The 23,892-nt window shown below is 36.1% G+C and overlaps 1 protein-coding gene across 2 annotated transcripts in view; it reads right to left on the bottom strand.

The window, feature by feature from the left end:
- igsf9bb (immunoglobulin superfamily, member 9Bb) overlaps window positions 1-23,892 on the bottom strand; it is a 206,006-nt gene that overhangs the window by 85,301 nt on the left and 96,813 nt on the right. For both annotated transcript variants that reach the window (XM_030154685.1, XM_030154686.1), the window contains exons 4-5: window positions 15,651-15,802; window positions 4,644-4,761 (exon numbers count right to left, since the gene is read on the bottom strand). In XM_030154685.1, coding sequence (XP_030010545.1) covers window positions 4,644-4,761; window positions 15,651-15,802 — 270 coding nt within the window. The remainder of the gene's footprint in view (window positions 1-4,643; window positions 4,762-15,650; window positions 15,803-23,892) is intronic.

Genomic DNA, 23,892 nt, shown 5'->3' with positions numbered 1-23,892 from the left:
ATATTGAACAATTCATACAATGACATACTAAGTATTGTCAAATACTGTCCTTCAGTCTTGTATTAACTTGTTTTACTGTTTCACTGTCATTTTAAACCTAAATTCAGTTGTTTCGTCAAATCTCATCAGTTTATTTTTCTGTTTTATCCTGAGTTTTATGTAAGCAGAGCAGTGCTGTGTTGTCTTCCATGGGGTTTTAAGCTACATTTTGCATGAAAGCTGAAGTTGTTCTGGGTGGAAACTCAGGAGTATAGCAGATATATTCACAGAAAGACCAAACTTAAAGAGCAAACTTCCTTCAGAATCGCAACATCCCAAAAGGCGATAAGATGCCTTTTTCTGTCTTTCAACAGTTATCTGTTTGTGTGGTGAATTTTGACATGAGACTCGGGGGAAAATGTCAGTAAATCTGAGTAAAAAACACACTTCTCTTATCTCGTGCAAATACAGATGTAGGAGATGATGGGTATGATACGAGCCAATTTATCAAACATCAGCTTTTTTTTTAAATCATCTTGACACCTAGGCTACACCTCAAAACATAAGATGGGTGACAAATTTTTGCACATAAATTCTTAATAAAAAATCAATACAATGTTTTGAGAGTCAATATAATATCAGAAAAAATACACAGAGTTATGTGGCTTCAATGATACTGTCACGTCTCATACTGTGTCACTTCCTGGTCACAAAGTGCTCCCAAACAAGTTGAGAATACAACACTATTTTAATGTTTTTTAACCCATAAAGACCCAAACATCCACTGGCAACCAAAATCATTTATTGATATAAAATATTAAATACTTGTTGATCCACTAATCAAATCTATCCATGCAAATAATTGTTGTAAAATGCAGTTTATCATCTTTTCATGGTCATCAGATATGACCCATTTGGACGTTCAGAGGCTCCGTAGTGAACGTAAAAAAACACTCTCATCTTCTACAACTTTGATTCATTAGTAAAACCTATGGAGTTTGATCAACGGCTGTGGTTGGAGACAGTTATTTTATGTTCAGTTAACAATATATTTTGCAGAAAACAATCTTTTTCTTCAGTTTTCTCTGTTTTGGATATAATAATCCTCAAATTTAATCTGACCTTTAACAAACAACTACATAATAAGAACATTAAATATAGGAAAATACCAGATTTTCACTTAAACATGGAAAATATGGAGCATAATAATAGAATTAATGCCAATAAATCCCTTAAGAAAGGTAAAAAGTTGAGGAAAAATTTATTGGGTTAATAGAAAACACTATTCTCACATGTGATATTTTCTTATAGATTGTAGAGTTTTTATTACCTGTATTATATTTGTATCTGTTTTTTTTCTTTTTTTTTCAACTTTTATTTATTTAGAGTTAAACAAATATTGTGACAGGGGAAACAAAAACAAACAAACAGACCACAAAAAAAAAAAAGTTCATAAGACGAGGACATTAGGCAAAACAAAGACGGGTGCAAACAGAGGGCTATTTACAGGTGTGTGTGTTTGTGTGTGTGTATATATGTGTGATTATTTATGGTTATTTTGTGCGAGTTGGGCATATTCAGGTGGAGACAGAAGAGGGAATGAAAACAAAATTGACAATCTAGTAAGTACAAGGGTCAAAAGCGAGAAATCAGTAAAGGGTTTTAAATAATGGTATAGAAAGAAGCTTAAGGGAAAAAAGAGGACAGAAAGAAAGGAAAGGAAAAGGGAAAATGAGAGACAAAAAAAAGCAAAATCAATAATCCCAAATACAATAGTGACAGCCTTTACTTTCTTTTTCCTCCTCTCCTCCCCTCTCTCTTCTCCTTTTTCTTATTTTCATTACCGTTATCATCACTCCAGTTTCCTAGATTTCTATAATATACATTAATTGACTTTCCTTTTTGGAGGTGGAAAGACCAAGGATTGTTTTTTTTCTTTTGACAGGTAAAAATGACTGTTTTGCTATAGGCCTTTAATACAGTGCATCTGTCCACGTAAAATAAATACATCTAAATCTAATAATGTCAAAATACTGAAACTGAATCTGTTTTGGGTTTTTTTGGTTTTTTACACTTCAAACACCCACACACACCATTGCATTGTGCATGATACTTGTGACATTGCACCATAGCTTTTCCTCTGCTATGTTGGCCTGAATGTAACATGACTTGGAAGGAAGTCGTGTTGTGTTTCGCCACCGCAAAAGTCTGCCCAAACTTGGACTGCTGATACTTTATTCCTCCCACATACTCAATAATGTATTCATGCTCATTGAGCCACTTGTCACCACATTGTGCTAAGACTGCATTTGTCCCTCCAGTCCAAAAAACTTTTAAAAAGCCCCTAATAATATATTCTCTAGAGCCCCTACGTTTGTGCCAGTACTGAAATGGGTTGGGTCCCATTATTTTTCAGGTTTAGGGACTATAAAGTGACAAGTAATGAAATGTAAAGACAGATAGACAGTGTCACCAAAAGTGCGCCATTGTCTTATGCCTTATTGCAATAAAAAAAAATAGGACCAATGGCCCTGTAGCTTACCGGCCAAATTAAAAGCTTTGGGAAATGTATCCAGATGCCATTTATTATCACCCACTTATGTGTATTTATTATATTACAGAAATAGCCCATGTTTTGGTCATATTCCAATCAGATCTGTAAAAAATTCAAATTCCAACTTGATATCATTGATACTTACTGATTTATTGTATCAGTCCACTTCCTATCTCTTATAATGGGAACATTTTTCAAAGTCGCACCAAATCCAGAATCAGATCCAGATCAAAATAATTTCAATACCTTGTGTTGACATCATCATAAAGAAGCTGTATACCGAGTTTGAAGTCAATCAGAACTGTAGTTTCGGAGAAGAAGACGATTGAAATTTTGTCCCCATAAGAGCCCATGTTAAATTTTCCGTAAGTTCCTGGATCCAGAAGAAGATCCTGAACAGCATGTGGACATTATGTTTTGGTCATCTCCCCATCAGGGCTGGACTGTAGAAATTTACACTGGATATCATTTATATTTACTGAGTTATTGCATCGATCCACTTCCTATCTCTTATAATGGGGAAATTTTTCAAAGTGGCACCAAATCCAGAATCAGATCCGGATCCAAATAATTTCACTAACTTTTGCTGACATCATCATAAAGAAGCTGTATACCCAGTTTGAACTCAATTGGAATTGTAGTTTCGGAGAAGAAGACGATTGAAAGTTTTGTAGCGGACGCCAGATGACGACGACAGACAACGACGACAACAGTCGGCCAGTAAGCTAATAAAAATACAGTCATGGAAAAAATTATTAGACCACCCTTGTTTTCTTCAATTTCTTGTTCATTTTAATGCCTGGTACAACTAAAGGTACATTTGTTTGGACAAATATAGTAATAACAACAAAAATAGCTCATAAGAGTTTAATTTAAGATCTGATATCTATCCATTTTCCATGGTTTTCTTGATAATAACCAAAATCTCTTTCTTTTCTTACATTCCTCATTTAATAGGTCTTATTTATTTTATTTTATTGTAATTTCTTCCTTTCTTTCTCTTCTGCCTAGTTTACTCAGTTCTCGTTCTAGTTATTATTACCATTATAATTATCACCATGGTTGTTATTGTTGGTACTGGTGATATTCCCTTGTGGGGGTCTTCGCCACCTTCTTCTTCCTTTTTCTCCCCCCTTCATTCTCTCCTTCTCTCCTCCCTCTTTCTTCTCCTTCCCCCTGTTCCTTCATGTCAAGTCTGGCATCGAAATGTGGTTTGACAAAACTCAAAATAAAGACAGTAGAATATCAAGGGGAGCTTCATATACTTTATGAAGTTTCCCTTGGCAAAGCAAATTTGTTCAGTGCAATTACCATTCTGCTGTTATGATGCTGGACAAAAAAAAAAAAAAAAAAAAAAAAAGATAATAACCAATATCACTTAAGTTCTTACATCAATACCTATGGCATTGTACTGACAAAAACAGTGCTTTTAGGCATTCCATGTTTTCTTTTCTGTCTGTTTTAGTCACATGATACACACAGGAGTTAGTACTCGATTACATAACCATTGTTTTTGATGACTTTTGATGACCTAATCATTTTTTTCTGCGACTTGTATGTCAGTAACACAAAGAAAAGTCCAGTTCATCCACATCGTCCTCACAACTTTCAAAAGGAACCAAGACTTAAAAGCACCAGCCTGACGGAGTTAACATGGCAAGGCATCAAAGAGACAGCAAAAATAGCAAATGAATAAAAATAAAGATAAAAAAGCACATGAAAGACAGACCAAAGTAAACAGAAAATGTACAAGATTCAAGTGCGTCGTTCAATATGTTGATATTCTGCAAACCTCTGAAGTGTAGCCGAAAATCTTTAACAGTCTTGCTGGAGAACCGAGATACTGTGTCTCCAAAAACATGTCAACCGGAAAAATTAAGTCACTTAGTGTTCGGCGAGTTGTTGCTCAGTTTGCCTTCGTTTCAACCGTATTTCACATTGAATGAAGACGGAAAGAAGTCAAGTGATAAATGGGATACAGACCAATCTACAGGCCCGGGATGGTCTGTAAATATTTATATTTTTATGGCTTTTATCGGATTATATTTGAATGTGTTTGACTAGAGCTGACAAGACAGTGGACATGACATCACGTCCACCCTGGACCTACCTTGTACTAGCAGCCGTGTGGTGTGGATGGCCTCCCCCTGAGGGCTGAAGGCTCGACACGTGTAGGCCCCGCGGTCCTCCCGGGTGATGGATAGCACCGTCAAACTCCCATCAGACACCTGGACGAACGGATTAGCATGAAACTGTTAGGCCTGTAGCAGTAATTAGAATACTTTGCTTTCATTTAAGCATCATAAGTACGTGTTTGCACTGGCACAGCTTTATATGTGTCTTTTGTTTTTTTTGCCAATGATGCATTTCAGCAGTAAGTGAGGGCAGATATTGTATAAAGGGGTTAATGTCACAATTCTGTTTGGAATAACTACTGTAAATGCACAAATATTTTATTAAAGTGGGGCTGAAAATATAAGATGTTTCTTCTTTCTGCTCCTTCTCATTCAGAATGTGGTCGATTTGGTGACATGGAAAAGCAGCATTTTCTTTTCTGTGTCTTTCTTTTATCTTATGAAATGAGTGAATAAATTAATATAATTTCCATTTATACTCTCATACCTGTCATACTGTGTCACTTTCTGGTCACAAGTTTCAAAATCAACAGTAAAGTCAAATCACTATGTCCTCCTTAGACCCAGCAGTGCATTTTTGTCCTTTTTAATGGACAAGTTTTACAGGTTTACTTTAGAAAAACAAAACAAAACAAAACAAAAAAAACACTGTCCACTGCAAAGGACATTCCATAAAATAATAAACACACACATAAACAAAAAAAAAACTAAAAACAAAGCAAAAAAAAAAAAAACATTGTGCACTGCAAAGGACATTCTATATATATATATATATATAAAAAAAAAAAAAAGAACACTGTCCACTGGAAAGGACATTCATCAAATAAAAAAAAATGTATCTGAAAAAACTTGTACCATATCGTTTCCACTCAAGGCAATTATTTAATGTAAAAAAGCCAAAACTCTAACTTTCCTTGTTCTCAGATACAGAATAAAAATTCTGTACAAAAAACAGTCAGGGCTTTTCTCAACAGACTGAATTTCTATATTCAGTAATTCAGATCATTCAGAGCTTTAGAAGCAAAACGAGTTGAAAGTACAAAACAAATTTTACTGTTAATAATGTTTAATATAAAAACCTTTGAATCTACTTCAAGTTCTTATGAACATCTACATAATCAGTGAATTAAATACAGGAAAATACTGAATTTTCACTGAATAATACAGATGACAATGTTACAATAAAAAGTTAAACGAAGAGGAAAAACTTATTTTTAGGTTGCCACAAAAATATTACATTTAACCATCATGACCATTTCTATTCGCAAGTATAGAAACAGCTGCACAAAACTAAAATTCAACAACTAAAAGCAGTATTTCCAAATTTCCCAAAACGGCTGTTCATTTCCTTCTTCTGCTATGGTTTAAAGATTTTTTTTTTTTTATCATATCAAATTAAGTTTCTATTCTTATTACGAACATAAGCAGCTAGGGTACAATTAGCTGCACACTACTGAGCTGAACAGTATTTAACTTCTATTGTTATCCATCATTGTCAGCTATCTGCATCCATTGCATATTTAATTCTTATTTATGTCATGTCTGGCTTGTGTGGTTTTCATTTACAAAGCTGACAAAGCAAACAAAAAGGAAATATTAAGGAATATGTCGAGAATGAAACTAGTGTTAGGTTTGTAATGTAGTCGCAGCATTACAGAAAAAACAAAATTAAATACATTATGTGTGTGAAAATTAATCAGCAGATGAACCTCTATGATCGTGAACCCTAAAAAGTTTCATTTGTGGATATATTTCTGGGGACGCAGGGACAAGGTTACTTTGTGGCCTAAAAACGATGACAATAGGAATGTTCTTTAAGAAGCAGCAGAAAAGGCACAAAGGACTGTAACTGTGAAACTACCTATGTGACGCCCACCAGCACAAATCTCAATAACTGCAGCCCGAACAGAGCGTGTCACCACATAATATCACCCTCAGGGCTGAACTGAGAGGTAATAAGAAGTGAAATAGTTTCAAATTGTAAATCAGTGTTTGTGTAATGGGATATATTTTGAAGATATGGACTTTCCGGAGCTCAAAGGTGTCACAAGACTGAATTTTTACCACATCTTACATTTACAGGTACATTACAATCAACATATTTAATGCACATTGTGATGCTTTACAGTGGAACATGTGAATGGAAGCAAATGGGTCTTGTTTGAGGTGGTTTTTGCCATTTTTCTCTGCCCTGCTTCCTCCAGATATTCCCACGGTATCTGCAGGCTTGAGGAAGTTTATGTCTTTTGAACACATTTTTCACCCTTAAAGTTTAAGACCTTAAAGTCACATAAATAACAGTACAATGGGCCTGTGTCTGTGGTGGCAACACATTAAGAATTACTGAAAGAGAAAACAAGACAAGCAATGAAAAAGAAACTGTGCTCATCCATTAGATAATCCAGGGCAACTTCCATTTCCGCAATCTGTTTACCCATAATGCCCTGTGTTATAGTCCACTTCCTTGAGTTTTTAGTTCGATTGCCCATTAGCCCTTATCTCATGTATTTCTGATCTAAAACCTTTGTCCTGACTTACTGTGCACTTACTAGTTGCTTTTCCATTGACCCTCGAATATAACTCGCACATAAAAGTTGACCTAATGGAAAAATGACAATTTCGCCAAAACTCTCATTTTTCAATTAAGAGAGGTGTTTTTTCGGGCGTAGTGCAATTGGTATATCAAGCAAAACTGCAATGGAAAGAGCTTTTTACTCGACTACAATCACGTAAATTAAAAAAAAAAAAAAAGATGTTGGTGGACATTACATCAAGTGAAGAAGAAGAGTTTTAAAAGAAACATGGCGTGGACGCACCAGGAAACTGAACAATTTTTTAATTTAGTACGGGATAGAGGGTTAATATATAATAATAATGAATATGTTTGTAAATCAACATGATATTTACATTCGCCGCCATGTTTATGGAATGACTTCTCGTGTCATCTCGTGATAATGAATAAACAGATCATAGCATTTGTGATTTAATGGAAAACCCGACATTACGCACTTCTGTTTTTATGACATTTAGTAAATATCGGCAACGTTTTGCGCAGATGTCCAATGGAAAAGTGACTACTGTTATTGTAGGTGTTCTTCAAGCATTTATTTTGTACCTCTTTCCTCCTGTTTTCTTCAAACCTATGGAGTTCAGCCTCTATATTGTGTTTTCAGCCAGTTTGAGTTTGTTTTCTATATAAATGTGGGTTTTAGTTTGTCGTAGGCGTCATGGTGTGCTTCCTTTCACCCTGTTGGTGGTCATTTAAATTTCGACTTGTTATTTTTATTTCGTTCTTATGTAAACAAATACAATTTGACCACTTCAGGGGAGTTTAGTAGCTCATTTTAGCATAACAATTATGCATGCAAAAAGCCTTTGTTCCTCCTGTGTAAGGAAAGGCTAGAGGGATTTTTTTTTTTTTTTAATTTTGAGGAGAAATATGTCAAGATAATGGTTGTTTTGGTGTTAGGGATATGGTGAGGGATGCAGTCCATAGAGTTTATTACCTCTGCCAAGTAATGGCGGAGGTTACGTTTTCATCTGGGTTTGTTTGTTTGTCTGTCTGTCTTTTAGCAAGATAATTCAGAAAGTTATAGATAGATTTGGAGGAAATTTTCAGGAAATGTTGATACTGGCTCAAGGAACTAAGGATTAAATTTTGGTGGTGATGGGGGGGGTATGAAATTTTCAGGAATTGTTGATACTGGCACAAAGAATAAATAATTACATTTTGGTAGTGATGGGGGGGGGGTTGTTTGTTTGTTTGTTTGTCTGTTAGCAAGATAACTCAAAAAGTTATGGAAGGATTTTGATGAAATTTTCAGGAAATGTTGATACTGGCACGAGGAACTCAAGATTAAATTTTGGTGGTGATCAGGGGGTGGTCTGCCTTGGCGGATGTCTGCGCTCCCTGAGTGCTTTTCTAGTTTTACTTACATGTTACTTACTATTCAAAACAAACTGCGACTTTCCCATTGTGTGAAATTGTCTTTAAATTAGGGCTGCACGATTAATCAATTTTAAATCGAAATCGGATTTTTTAATTTGGACGATTTTTAAAAAAGGGAAATCGTAAAATCGATTTCATCTCTCGTGCCTGCGGGCCGCGCGCTTGCCGACTACCGTAGGCTCCTCCTCCTATCAGTGACAGCGGTCTGTCACAGAAATCCGTGTAATGACCGGACTTTAAATGTGTTCATGAGCCCGCAGTACTTATAGCAGTGTAAGCCGTGGCTTCACGCATGGATCCCGCAACTGAAATAGAACTGCATGCGGATCACTCATCTTACGTTGTCCCAGATCCGTACCATACTGTCTTCTTCCGATCCAGGTCCGGGTCCGGGTCATCAGCCTCAGCAGAGGAGCCCACACAGCCCTGTGCCCACACACATCCACCAGCTCCACACATAGAATCCCTCCAGTGTGTCCTGGGTCGGTCTGTTCCACGCACGGATCCCCCAGTTTAAATAGAACCGCATGTGGATCACTCATATTAACGTGGTCCACGCACGCACGACTGATGCCTGTCACTGACTTACACTGGTATCACTTCTGTGGGCCCAGATGCCCAGAAAAAAAAAAAAAGGAAAAAAAAAAAAAGAAATTTTTATTTATTTATTTATTTATTTATTTATATGTGTGTGTGTGTGTGTGTGTGTGTGTGTGTGTATATATATATATATATGTATATATAAGTAATTAATTTAGTCCTCTTACTTGCTAAATTTTTCATTCACAAATGTAAGTTCTGTAGCACAAAACCAAATATTAATTTTTTGAAAGATGTTGAACTTTATTTAAAGCTGTTAGATAAATCTGGAAACAAAAAGGCAGGTATAAAAAAGGCTATAAAAAACATAAGTATTTGCTCTGATTTGGGCATTGTATTACAGTGTATTCCCCCTGGCAAATTTATGTTATTTTCTTGTTGTATACATTGTTTGTATACTCTACTTCATTCAATAAAGATTTAATTAAGAAAAAATAAACTTCTGTGGGTTCATCACGTGATACCATCACAGATTTGAGGTCAGAGCAGTGCCTAGCATTGTGGGCTGCTCACGAAAACGACATGCTGACTTCTGTTGTCTTTTGTAGTTTTACCCAAAAATCAAAATCAAAATCGAAAATCGAATTTTTAGAGGAAAAAATCGGGATTTTTATTTTTGCCAAAATCGTGCAGCCCTACTTTAAATTGATAAATATATGCATATAAATGGTGGTACAATTCAAAGAGGATTGAAATAAAAAGCTCCCATGGGGCACAGCCCATGGGGTATGACTTAACTGCAGAAACAAAGCTAAATTGAGCAGAACAGAGTAAACTCACCGGTGGATGACAGATTATCTTAACCCAAAGGATCCAGATAACAGTAACCTCATCTCCATCAAAACTCTCATTTTATTTTATTTCCTACAATAGAAATTTATCAACGACATTGAAAAAGCTTTAAAAGTCATCTGGTGCACATCCATCTAAAGTGTTTAACTATCACCTTTAGTGCATACCACAGTCTGATACTTTTAATTCCAGCCTTAGAAAAGTCTTTATGCTTCATTTTGTTATTGACTACTGATGTTGAATGTTCTGCTTTTGTAAAAATGTGACAAGTTTCTGCAAAAGCTTTTTAAATACAGAAAATATGTTTCTATGGTAAGTATTTCATTCTGAATAGAGAAAGAAAAACACTGTAAATCCCCTCAAAGGACATGTTTTCCGACCTCACCACCACATGATTATATTCCTCCAACCTTCATTTTATATAATCTTGGAATATAGGGAGGTAGTTGTGCTATATAACGGTTTACACTGATGGTAAAAATGTGTTTAACCAGGGGTTTTAACCTACTAAAGCCAGTAAAACATTGATCCTATTTGTCTTGAAGATGAAATTGCACAGTTTTCAGGCACTTGCACACTGTAGTTTATCTTGGAAGTGTTACTGTTTTCATTTGGGAAAAAAAATAATGTTTTACTGTTTTCATTCTTAAGTTTTTGACTCGTAGTTTCATCCAAATAAAAGAAAAAAGAACTGAAAGATTATTTAAACTGTTTTTGTAGTTGAATCTACATGATTTATAGCATGACATGAGAGTGATTTTTTCGTAGTCCATATCACCCACCTCTACGGCTTCTTTTACATTAAAAAAGGTAATTCTGCACTAATATTTTGCAGAATATTCTTTGATTTGATTGTGATTCTGAGGTTGTGTATGTAAATCACCAAATCAATTTCCTCAAACATGCTCAGCTGACAGCAGAGAGCAGAGCATTATGTAACAGCGATAAGGCATGTTCACCGTTTTCCTGATTTTCCAGAGCGCGTGTTGAATAAATACATGAGTACAGGCTGCAGACGTTCATGTCAAAGCCAAATGAATAAAACAATTAAACAGCAACTCAATCACTAGTCAGATTAGTCGAATTAGAGCAAATGAATGTACAGAATATGTAACGTTTTGCTCTGGTGAAAAGCTGCTGCCTGATATGGGAAAAAATTCAGATGTGTAACTCTTTTATGAACAAAGCTGGGTTCATTTGAATAATTGATCTAATGTGGGGGAGTCGTATCCTTTCCATCATGCAGCGCTCAACGCCACATACTGCACCGAGGATGAGAGTGTGTAAGCCAATATGCAGCGCTTTCTAACACATTAAAGCAAAACCAAAGTAAATTTAGAAGGGCTAGGGAGACGGCGTTTAAAGTTTGAAGAATAGAAATGTAATTACCACTGAATTTTTACCTTTAATTTAAAACTTAAAGAGATTAAAGTAAGACACAAGTGAGAATAATACGAAAATGATAGGGAAATGTTTAAAAACCAACTAAAAATTAAAAGGTCTAAAACAAAATACAGCTGCAGAGGCTGTCAAAGCTGGTTGTCAAGGTTGCTCATAGGGCTGCGCAATTAATCGAAATTCAATTACGATTTCGATTATTACACTCAACGATTACAAAAATTACGTAATCGAGAAAAAACGATTATTAATTTGGAGTTGTTTTAATTCACGCGCACGCAAGGTACCATGAGCTGCTTGGCCCCGCCCCCCTCTAAGCTACAGCTGCCAGCTAGCCGGCAGGTCCACCCCACCAGGACAGTTATACCTAGCGGTCTTGAAAAATGGCAGGAGAATCACAGCAGAAGCGCTTGGTAAATAAAAAAGGCAAGTTAAATTCAATTGTATGGAATCACTTTGGGTTTGATGAAGAAGACGAAGAGCAAAAACACATCACGTGCAAAAAGTGTTTCGTAGTTGTGTCCGCATCGAACGGTAACACAACAAACCTTTTTAACCATCTAAAGTTGAACCATCGCAACTTTTATGATAATCTTATGAAAAACCAAAACACAAAAAAAACCAACTCCGTCTACAACTTTGTCCGCAATGCAATCTTCAGTCTCCGAATCTCTTTACGCTGCAACTCCCTACTCATCAACATCGGAGAGAAAAGATAACAGAATCCATTGGCCATTACCTGGTTAAAGGTGTGTGCTCCATTAACACCACTGACAACTCGAGCTTCAGACAATTGGTGAATACACTGGACAAACGCTATGTTTTGCCTTCAAGACATCATTTTACATGAGCTGCTACTACACTGAACATACTTGAATTTATAATTTGCTCTTTACGTGAGGTTTTTTTTTTTTTTTTTTTATTGCTCCAGTTCTATGGCAAGTCTATAGCAGTTTAATTCCAGTGCACTATTTGTTTACAAAAGGAAACATACTTGAATTTACAGTGTACTTATTTGCATTCAAAGATTTTTTTTTTGTTTCGTACAAAAATGAACATACTTTGTTTTAGTGTTTAAAAGCTTTATTTATGTTTAAAGAGTATATTTTACATTGTTTTGCAAGAAAAAAATAAACAACTTTAAGGTTAACAAATAGTCGTTTTGAATAATCGTGATTTCAATTTTTGCTAAAATAATCATGATTATTGTTTTTTCCTATAATCAAGCAGCCCAAGTTGCTCATGTGTAAAGAGGCTAAATATAGTGTTTCTACTTTCAAATATATTTTAAAAAATGACTTAAAATTCTCAGTGTTAGAGTAAAGACAGTGTTTTACCAAAAATGCAAATGCATTGGATTGTAGAGATGTGAACTGAGTTTATTTCCAGCGACAGGCCGTGGGATTTATGTGACCACTAGAGGGAGTAGTGAGTCACTCTGCCGGTGTCCCATGGTGACAAAAACTAACACCACAGGACTTTTGACCCAAGTACCAGAAAGTGATGAGGTGGGATGAGAACCATTAAGAAACAACTTCTAGAGTCAAAGAAAGTGATAAATTGATAAAAGCTACAAGCACTGTTGTTGTTGTTTTCACCACTAGACACAACTCTAAATGAAAAGAACGGAGTTTGATGTTGAAATGGCCGCGTTTCTTCTACAAAGGTGAGATTGACTGAGGCTTCTGAAGGTATAAAGTTACTATGGGATGTTATTTTCTTTGCTAAGTTGCCATTTCTTAGACCAGCGGTGTCAAACTCATTTTAGTTCAGGGGCCACATTCAGCTAAATTTGATCTGAAGTGGGCCGAACCAGTAAAATAATAACATAATAATATGGAAATAATGTCAACTCCAAACTTTCCTCTAATATTAGAGCAAAAAAAGTAAATTTACATTATGAAAAGATTTACATCAACAAACTATCCTCTCAAAAGATGTGAATAACATGAACAAACTGAAAAAATAAGTGTAATTTTAACAATATTCTGCCTCAGTTTATCATTTACACATGTACATTCTAACTTACAGATCACAGTGGATCTACAAACACACAAAACCTTTAGTAACAGGCAGAATATTGTTAAAATTGTACTTACTTCTCTTAAAACATTTCAGGTTGTTCATATTTGTTCAGGTTAGTCACGTTTTTGTGAAATCATGCTTTGTTTTAGTGCAAATACATGAAAATATTTACATTTACAAAGAGAAAAATGTGGAGCTTATGATAGTATTTGACTGAATCCTGCCCACTTGAGATTGAATTGGTCTGAATGTGGAACCTGAACTAAAGGTATTGTAAATATCTTAGTGTAATTTTTGCATTTCATTAATTCATCCTAAGGGCCGGACTGGACCCTTTGGTGGGCTGGATTTGGCCCCTGGGCCGCATGTTTGACTCCTGTGTGTTAGACAATTCCAAACAGATCTTAATTATGCTACTGACAACACAAACTGTACAGAAAATAGATGTGATTTATGCTTTTACTGAGGCTGTTTTCTGTCTAAAAACAGAGCTATAATGTAAACTATCAGCTAACCCTATGAGTTTTAATTTGAAGAAGTAAACCTGATGACACCATAGATAATACAGATGTGTGTAAACAAGGAGCTTTGTACTTTATTCAGTGATACAGTCTGTAGATATACTGTCTGTTGATTCATTGGTGGTTTTGGCTCCACAATAACTGCTCCAAAAATTCTGTGCAATAACCGTACAATTAACAGTACAGTAAAACATGCAATAAACCTGTGGCATGATCAGCATGTGCACAGCTGTAAATAATGTATATCGGCTAAAATTTGCTTAGAGGTCTTATTTATGCCTTTGTGCATAAGAAATCAATGTAAGTGAATCCCCAAAGGAACTCTGTGTTGGTAAATGCAAGTTCTGCAAATTTACAGGATTTCAGTTCTGTTCAACATGTTGATGGTAATATGAACTATGTTTTCAGCTCAAAAATGTCCAATATCATCACAATTAATGCTATATTTTCATGTCACAAATGGCCAAGTTATATTTTAACTGAATTTACCTGAAAAACAAATATTCTATTCTTCTAGATTCCCCAGTTTTTCTTACAAGATTCTATCCTACATATCACATGTTTTATTTTTACAGGTTCAGTATGGAGTATGGTGCTGATCCATCCTGCTTATGTTACGCCAATACATACATTAAAAATGCCACACGTCACTTTTTAAATCAACAGTTTTCTAATAATAAGCATTTTTATAAAGAAATAACAATTCTATATTGTTATTTACTCTTTAGTATGATGATAAACTATACAATAAATAATTCTGATCCTAGTTTTTGCACAAGGATCATTTGTGGAAACGGTGACATGGCTGCTGAGCATCAGTATGATGGGATCTGTAACAACCATGTCACATCCGTCCACTGCCACATTTTGTGTTTTTGTGTCAGCTGTTATTGTTTTAGATTCACAATACTAACATTTATGAAGAAGAGGAGAATTAGCAATAGTAAGTATAGAAGTTTATTACTAATAAAGTACTGGTACTGACCAGAGCATCATGGGTAATGTCACGTCCGTCCACCAGCAAAAGTTTTCACATACACGTGCTATTCAAAATCCAATATTTCTGAAAATATAGCTTCCACTGTCAAATAATATCAGTAGTCTGCGCACAAATGTATTAGCATTATTTCAACACAGTTCTATGCATTTCTTACAACTTTTTTTTTTGACAAAAATGGCCACTCATTTGACCCCCTAAGTAAATTTTAGCCGATATAGCTTTCTTGATTGTGTATATCTTTTTTTTTTGCACTTCTTTGCTCTTGTGTGCTTTTACTTTGCCACTGGAAACCTGAAATTTCCCCTTGTGGGACTAATAAAGGCATATCTTATCTTATCTTAAGTGTGATCTGGTACCAGACTTTCCCCTGCTGGTGAAAGTTTAGAATATCAATACTACATAGAACCACTTTAAATATGAAAACAAACCATGTATAGGTAATGAATAAGCGAAAGCAAAATAATATACATAAGGTTTAACTACATGTAAGTGTGTCTATACTATTAAGTACCAGCCACATGAGGATAAAGTTACAAGTGATGCAATAATTCTTTTGTATTCACGTCCTATGTCACCAAATATAGTGCAAATCTTCCCCTATTTATTTATGCCAGATTGTAACTCTTGCAGTGCTATTATTGGCCTAAAACAGTCAATTACAACATCAATAAAACAAATGACACAAAGCGACATATACCTTGTACTTGGCACTGCTGACCATGAGGTTGCCTTCTCGCAGCCAGCTGACCGAGGGTTTGGGGTTGCCGAATGCCGTGCAGGTCAAAGTGATGCTGCCCCCCTCCTTGGCCTCCACATACTGGGGTGGAGTATCCGTGAACGTTGGGGGAGCTGGGGGTCAGAAAACAAGGACAAGATTCACAGTTTATTTATCATACTTGAACTTTTAACAACTGATTCAGATGTTGGAGGTACACTTTAATTCTCTTGATGTTAAAAACAAACAATACTGGGTGATGGAAGGTGGTTTATCTTAACATTACATTCTTGAAATAACATCATTTTCAGTCAGCTTCAACCAAGCACTAAACCCAAACTATTTTTTAGGACATGTCAAGCCCTAAACTTCTAATGTCTAACACTGTTTACAATCTACAGAAACCCAGCAGACACCGACTGCAAACCCACTTGCACATCTAAACCTCCAACGTTTTCACCGAGGAGACACTTGAAAGCATGTAAAAGAAACCGTTAAAAATGTATTATACATCCTCTGAGGTACCAGCCAAGTGCACATAATAACAGGAGACTGGTCAATCAAACAAGACACCAAGACACCACTGAATAATTCATGTGCATAAACCTTTACCTTTACTCTTCTGCCTGTCTGCTTCCACAACTCTCACAGTCTGTATTTGAACACTTAACTTTGCACAGACAGGTGGGTTGAATACAGTGGAACCCAATGGAGGAAAAAGAGCGTACATGAAACCTCTGAACATGCAAGCTAGTGAAATTTTTTCTAAAGCAGCAACCGTTTCTTTGTTCACAAACTGAAAAACTTCACGTTCTCTTCCTTCAAGGGCAACGAAGTTTGAGTTGCATTGTACATTTCTTTATTCATTCTAGCTCTATCCATAATGAGACACACTTAACGACATATTTTGCCTTACCCTCATTTTATTTTTTTGTAACACTTACTTGCTGAGCAATGCCAAGCGTGTTGAATTTTCTAAAAACCGTTGTCAGAAATCCTCTCGTCTAGATTATGAGAAAGGATAAAAGGACAGATTGGCACATCTCCCTCAATAAAGAACCTAAGCCATGCTTTCTAGCGGCACAAGCACATTTAACACAAACCGAGCCCTTCTGTTCTTCATATATGCCAATGTCAACGTTGGTGATCCAATACAGATTTTGCTCATAATTCCCCTTTTGATATTCTCAATCTAATCACCTTAGAATTGAGGCTGATCTGCTTACATGTGTAATCCCGTAGCCTCTCAGTTGCTAACATGTCATTTCATCTGCAACCAAAAGCCAGGCCATACTGCTAATTCAACGCCTCCAGCTTGGCCACGCCACAGAGATGGCGGCAGCAAATAAAAATGGTAAACGGACTGCACTTGTATAGCGCATTTTCTACACCTTCACATGAAGCCTCACATTCACCCATTCACACACACACTCATACACCAGTGGGCGGCTGCTGCAATGCAAGGCCCTGCCAGGCCATACTGGGAGCAATGTAGGGTTCAATGTCTTGCCCAAGGACACTTCGACATGTGGACAGTGGGACCCAGGATTCGAACTGCCAACTCTTCGGTTATTGGTCGACCCTCTACCAAGTGAGCCACAGTCGCCCATGAAAGTCCAAATTTTGTAATGCTAACACATTTACATCAAAAGTCCTCATTCAACATTAGGTTTGTTGGTTTAGTAAAGTTCTAATGACCACACATATGCATTTCTGTCTCTGTATTTAGATCCAATTTGGTTATATTTGAAGTATGTACAGCAGGAAATACAAGTTTTAGGGAACTATTCTATAAGTCAAAGTGGTACTATTTAGTTTGACCTCCCTTTGCATTAATCGTTCAGACAATATGAGATTTATTCCATTAATATTTTGATGTTTCAGATGTTTCTAATTGTGCTCCTTCTTGTCATGGGGTCAGAGGTCATAGCACATATTCAATTCAACCGTTGAAACCCACTTAGTTCATTTTTTTGTGTGTCTTTTAAGGCTGTCCTGTATTTTTTTGTATCTGAAAAAATGAGCATGAGGAAAAAAAAAAATACACTGGCACATTTCAACCCTGCAAAAACAGCAAAGATGAAGGTGGAGACTTTTGCATAGTAGAGTTAAATATAGCTAAATACTGACAGAAACATCTTAAAATATGCCATCAATGTCACAAATGTTCTTAGGCTTGTCTAAAAATGTCTACCACTTACTGACCTCTTGATATGAAGCAAAAATGCTGAACATCTCTTAAATTCTTGATTATTATCTTTCATTATCTTGTTTTTGCACTAGACTCGGAAATAAAATGATGTATCCTAAAAGATAATATTAAAGTTAAATTTCTAAACACCAGAGCAGAGTTTTATTTATTAACTTCTTTATCAGCAAATAATGAGGGTGATCCTAATGAGAATAGTAAATAAAAATGTGTCTTTGGCTTCATTCCCTTACCTTTTATTACCAAAAAAAATAATAAAAATACACTAAAAAAATCCCTTTGCAGATCCTTGAAACTTGCTTAATGTAGGTAAAGTCACCTTTACTTTGTGTAAAAGTTCCATTATTGTCATGTGAACTGCAGATGTCAGGACTATTTTTATATTTTTCCTCAGTGGTGCATTCAAGGACACATTGGCTTCCAATACTTAATAGCCGTCTTCTGCATTCACAAGTTACACTGTGAAATTAATTCAGGTCTGAATGCAAATCAAAAAATATCTTTATACATGTATCTTAATTAGCTTGTTTGGGAGGTTTTAACAATTCTTTCCCTGTCGTACACAACCTAACACTTTTTTAACTTTATCACCTGAAAACTTTAGCTGTGAAATTCACATAAAATCCTGACTTAACAATTAGAAACTTGCAACTCAATGGAATACTTACAAATACAGATAAAAATACACAACTATATTCACTGATATACAATATATTATACAATGACGTCCTTCATAAGCACCTTCATTTGTTACTTCTACTCCACTAATTTCCACTTCTCAGATTATAGCTGCGACTTCACATTTATGTCAATATGCTCTGCAGAAACCTTCGTCCATAACATTTCAAGCCTGGAATTAGATTGTTATAATATATTTGTTACTAAAGAAGTGGTTCTCAACTGGTCTGGCTTCATGACCCACTATCACCCTCTAAATGACAAGCTGAGACCTAAATTGATAACAGTTAAACTTCTGAAATATATTTAATAAAAAGATGGTGTGTTTTGAATGTTAGATAATCCAAAATATCACAGTATGAAAACACAGAAGATAACTTTAATGATAAACTAAACTGACCAGCAGGTGATGAAGCTAAATATGGAAATATTCCCTTAAACACTAAATTAGGTACATTTTAACCAAAACCAAAAGTACATTCAGTTGAAAATTAAAAGTACATTCAGTCATTTATTCAAGTACTAAACACACTATGGTTTTTGTTTTCAATGTAGGTAAAACCATATCTGATGTAGTTATTGTCATACCTGAGTTTCACCATGATTTCAATCGAAACTTTTGGCTCTTCTTTTATGCTGTGAAATGTCTGGTGTTAATTAGCATTACAGTGCATTACTGCCACCTACTGTTGAGGAGTGGGAATGGATGACACTCAGCTCCATAAGAGTTAAAACAAAGGATTGTTTTCTTGAAGGTGCCCTGCCACACTTGTAATGTCTGAAGTTCTACCATGGACTCTGTAACATTTTTTGTGGAAAAAATGCCTCGGTTACCAAGTTTCCATCCATTCTAACACGGTATAGAAAGCAAGGTAATAATAGTTTTGGATTTTTCATCATAGTTTAGTTTTATTTAGTTTTTACTTTTTTTTTCTCTAATTCAGTTAGTTTTAATTAATTTTTAGAGCAGGTTTGCTAGTTTTTATTGGTTTAGATTTTTTTCTAAATGCTTAGTTTTAGTTTAGTTTTAGTATTAGCTTTAGTTTTTTCATATCTTTTATCTTCCTCGCTGTCATGTTCAAATAAATCCCATACAGGACTCTGCTGCTTTCTCCCAACTTTAATCTTTATGTTGTCAGGTAGAGTGGGGATGAGAAGACGACTCGAAATGACAAGTGACGAGAAGTCACGGACTGTGAAGTGTCGGATGGTGCCACCAGCTAAAATTGCTCGAGCGGAATAAATTGATTTCATATCAGTCCGACATTGACAAAAATGAAAACGAAGGGAATTATCCATAATTTCTAAATATTTTCGTTAGTTTTGAAAGCACACAATACAGTTTCAGTTAGTTATTGTTTTTTTCTTTTAATTACAGTTTTTATTTATTTCAGTTAACGAAAATGTTTTTTCAATTCTAGTTTTCGTCATTTCATTAGTTTTCGTTAACGATAATAACCTTGATAGAAAGCCTGGTGGAAGACTCAGTTCAGTTTGCGCCAGTTCTTATGAATATTCAACATGCTAATCTGCTTGACTCTGATTGGCTAACAGCTAGCCAATGAGAGCCTGGCTTTTCAGCATCCTTTACAGTGCACAACAAGTAGACGAACTGGTTGAAACCGAAAATGAAACTTAACATGCTTTGAATGTCCGACTCACAGCTTCTACGCCTCTCTTGTACCGTGGACCTTCCATGGAATTTTTACAACTTCTAGCCTGTATCCACTGGGGCCCCTCCACTGCTCTATGGGCCCCATGAATTTGTCATGTTTACCCCCCCTTTACGGCGCCCCAGCTTGCTGTATATGAAAACTGTTACCGAGCTAAACAAATTCTGTGGGTGTGGTCGCACCTGAGCAAGCTCATGAATAGTAATGAGCTCAGGCAGTAACACGTCACACTGACCAGCTTTTCTAATTGACCTGAATTCTCTGCTTATTTTTTTCAGTGGCAACAGCAGACAGAGGAGGTAGTGATCCTTTTTCAAATTCACTACATAAACACCTATGGACCTAACAGTGTTTTTCAACCTTGGGGTCGCCTGGAATTTAAATGGGGTCACCTAAAATTTTTAGTAATTGATAAAAATGAAAATAAAAACTTACCAATAAAAAAATTTATGGTGAGTTGAGAGAGACAATCTCAATACATAAAAGACATGACAAACTGTGAAGCTGAAACTGAAGCACTGTGGTACTGTTTATCTGTCAAATGTTCATTGTGGTCAGTTTCAGATGCTGCAGCTCTTTCATAATTCACAGTTTGAGTTCTTGTTTGTTCAGTATTAATTGTCAGCCTTGTAAATCCAAGCTGGACTGACTGTACATATTCTGACCAAGGAAAATAAAATTCTCGCTTTGTGCAGTAATCTACACCTGGCTTTTCTGCCTCCATCCATAATAATATACATTATATAGTCTACATGTCGTCTAAAATTAACATTTATTTGCAACATAGTATAGCAAACTATTACATGATCCAAAACAAATTATTTTAGCAAAAAATATGTCTCTGTTTTGAATGTCTGGGGTAACCAGAAATATAAAAATACAAGTAAAAACAATTTTGTGTGGCAGGGCACCTTTAACATTATTATTTTTTTACCCAGAAAAAGGCCCATGACAGGTCTGAAAACAGGTTTGTGACCCACTTTTGGGTCAACACCCACCAGATGAGAATTACTGGGTTAAAGTTATTTTTTCTACCCTATAATTAAAACTCTTAAAACATGGGCTTAGAGGATCATTAAATCTGTGTTTGTTTTTAATATAGATTCATTGTTTGTTAAATGCACTAACAAATGCATGTAAGTGTGTGTTGGCTAATATCCAGTGTTGTGTACAGGGTGCATTATCATGAGTCATTGTATCCTGTTGTGCAAAATCTGCAGGTAATGAGTGTGATCCATAAATTTACCATGATGGTGATTACCATTGTAGGGTCAGAATGTCATTGACCTATTGTGTACAGTGGCAGACTCTATGTGACAGAAAATGCTATGCTACTGCTGAGGTTCCCAGCAGGCAGTGGCAGAGAATACTAAACTGTTATTAACCTGTCAAAGTGTTGACGTGTTGTAAAAGGCCTTGATTGTCTTTGTACAGTAGAATGCAAAATATTTGTTGGTAAAATGCTTCAATTTTGAGGAAAAAAAAACAGCATAATATCAATAAATTTAAAGAAGTTGATGACGTCTCTAACAAGCTAATGCCATGTTTTGTCCTTGTCATTTTGACACTGCATTCAGGCAATGTTTGTTAATCCTATATAGGATAAGCAGTAGCCAGTGGTCATGTATAAATCTGTTTTTAGACCATGACGGAGTTGGGGCACAATGACACTTTTATCCCTTTTTTCCTCAAAGACCTCGACCTGCGCTGAGGCAAAGTGAGCACGTCTATGCAAATAACACTCAAAAACACACAACGAGATGGACTAAAATAAGGAGGAGAGAAGTCGAGAGGTAAAAACAGGAGGAAAAGGAACAGAATAAAAGAGTGAAGCTGGAGAGAGAGAGAGAGATAGAGGGAGGAATAAGGAGGCTGTTGTGCAGCCACTGCAGAGTTCTGCAGCAGAAAACAGGGATGGCGAGCGGGAGGGTGTGCTGGAGCTATTTTAGGGGGGCCAGTTGACGACTAACCCTGGGAGATATGAACCTTGCATCTTTGGCATCACCTCACACTGGATTGGGGCCTGCACTGTGAGGGAAAAAGGAGGAAACAGCGGGACTCTAAATCATCCTAGAAGGAAAGAAAGTCTATAGTAATGTCCCAGGGAGACAGAAACTGGGCTACTGGACTGTGAAGTTCAGTTTCAGTTTCAGTGATCAACCTCATACCGTCTCCTTCCCATCATCAGTCACACTTCTACCATTTCCAAGTGGGACTGCAGAAAAACTCTATCTCAATGGCTCCAGTGATATAATCAATAGTAGGGCTGTCATGATGAATTTAAGTCATAGATTAATTGCCAAATAAGTAACTCCTATAACTGATTAACTTGTCTTTCTCCGTCCATTTTATGACACCGTTATAGGTCGTAGCCCAATTTGCGCAGGACTACTATAAACTGGGGGTAAACCAACAATGTCTGTGATTGTGCAGCGATTTTACTGAAATTTCCCAACAAAATCCACTTTTCTACACCGGAAAGACTTCCTTTTCCATTTTATAACTAGAAGCACTCGGAGAGCGCAGACCTCTGCCAAGGCTGATCAGTGGGCCCCCCCGTGGGCCCCCCCACCCCCGATCACCCCCAAAAGTTAATCATTTCTTCCTTATCCCATTTCCAACAAACCCTGAAAATTTCATCAATATCTGTCCATAACTTTTTGAGTTATGTTGCACACTAACGGACAGACAAACAAACAGACAGACAAACAAACCCTGGCAAAAACATAACCTCCTTGGCGGAGGTAATAAAAGCATTTCAGTGGATAGAAACAATTCATTGTTTAACAGAGGTTTTATTTAGTCAGGTTTCACAGGTATGTTAAATTTAAGACTTTTTGAGACCTTAGAACAGAATTTAATGCCAATATCACAGCCTGGCCATACTGGCAAAAAATTGTGACTCCTAGAATTTAGGAAAATGCATTTATTTACTCCATCATTCTAAGTTGAATTGATTTCTTCCGTTCCCCTCCACGTGTTAACCAGGTCATGAATGATCTTTTCTCCAAACAGCCATTATTAACTTTGCACTTCCCCAAGCTTACGTTTCACTTCTGTGATCATTTCTCAACCTGGGCTGCAAAGTTAGCAATACCTGGTTCCTAATTTCAATATAAATTGTCAGGCTGGACATTTCCACACATTTAAACACTATACAGCAAACAAGTTTATGGCAACATAACTTAACCTACCACATCAAAAGTAATACCTTTTAAAGAGTTTTTTAAGGTATTAAAAGCAAATTTGTAAATTCAAGACTTTTGAAGGGGTCATATTTTGTTAAACCCACTTTTATTAGTCTTTGGTACATTTATTTGGACCCTAATAGTTCATAAAGTTTGAATTTGAACCCTCCAAGTGCTGCAAAGTTATCGTAATATTCATTCTGGCAAAAATCAAGTGGATTTCTACAACCCGTTTTAATTACTTCTTTATTTGTTACGTTTTATAACTAGTTACATCACAACATTTGGACATATTAGGTCAAGACTTCCAACAAACATTTCTCTGAGTACGACATAATTGTTTGTCAGCAGCAGCGGTTGTCGTCCATACTGAAAATATGTCCAAACTTCGAGCCAATTACCTAAAATGTTCAGTTGTGGGTTGTATTAACGCACACAAGTGGCTGAACAGGACAGAAAAGCATGGTCAACAACCT

The sequence above is a fragment of the Sphaeramia orbicularis genome, chromosome 14 (assembly GCF_902148855.1).
Source record: "Sphaeramia orbicularis chromosome 14, fSphaOr1.1, whole genome shotgun sequence".
Classification (NCBI taxonomy): domain Eukaryota; kingdom Metazoa; phylum Chordata; class Actinopteri; order Kurtiformes; family Apogonidae; genus Sphaeramia; species Sphaeramia orbicularis.
The sequence above is the reverse complement of the archived record's forward strand: the minus strand, read 5'-3'. Positions and strand labels throughout refer to the sequence as shown.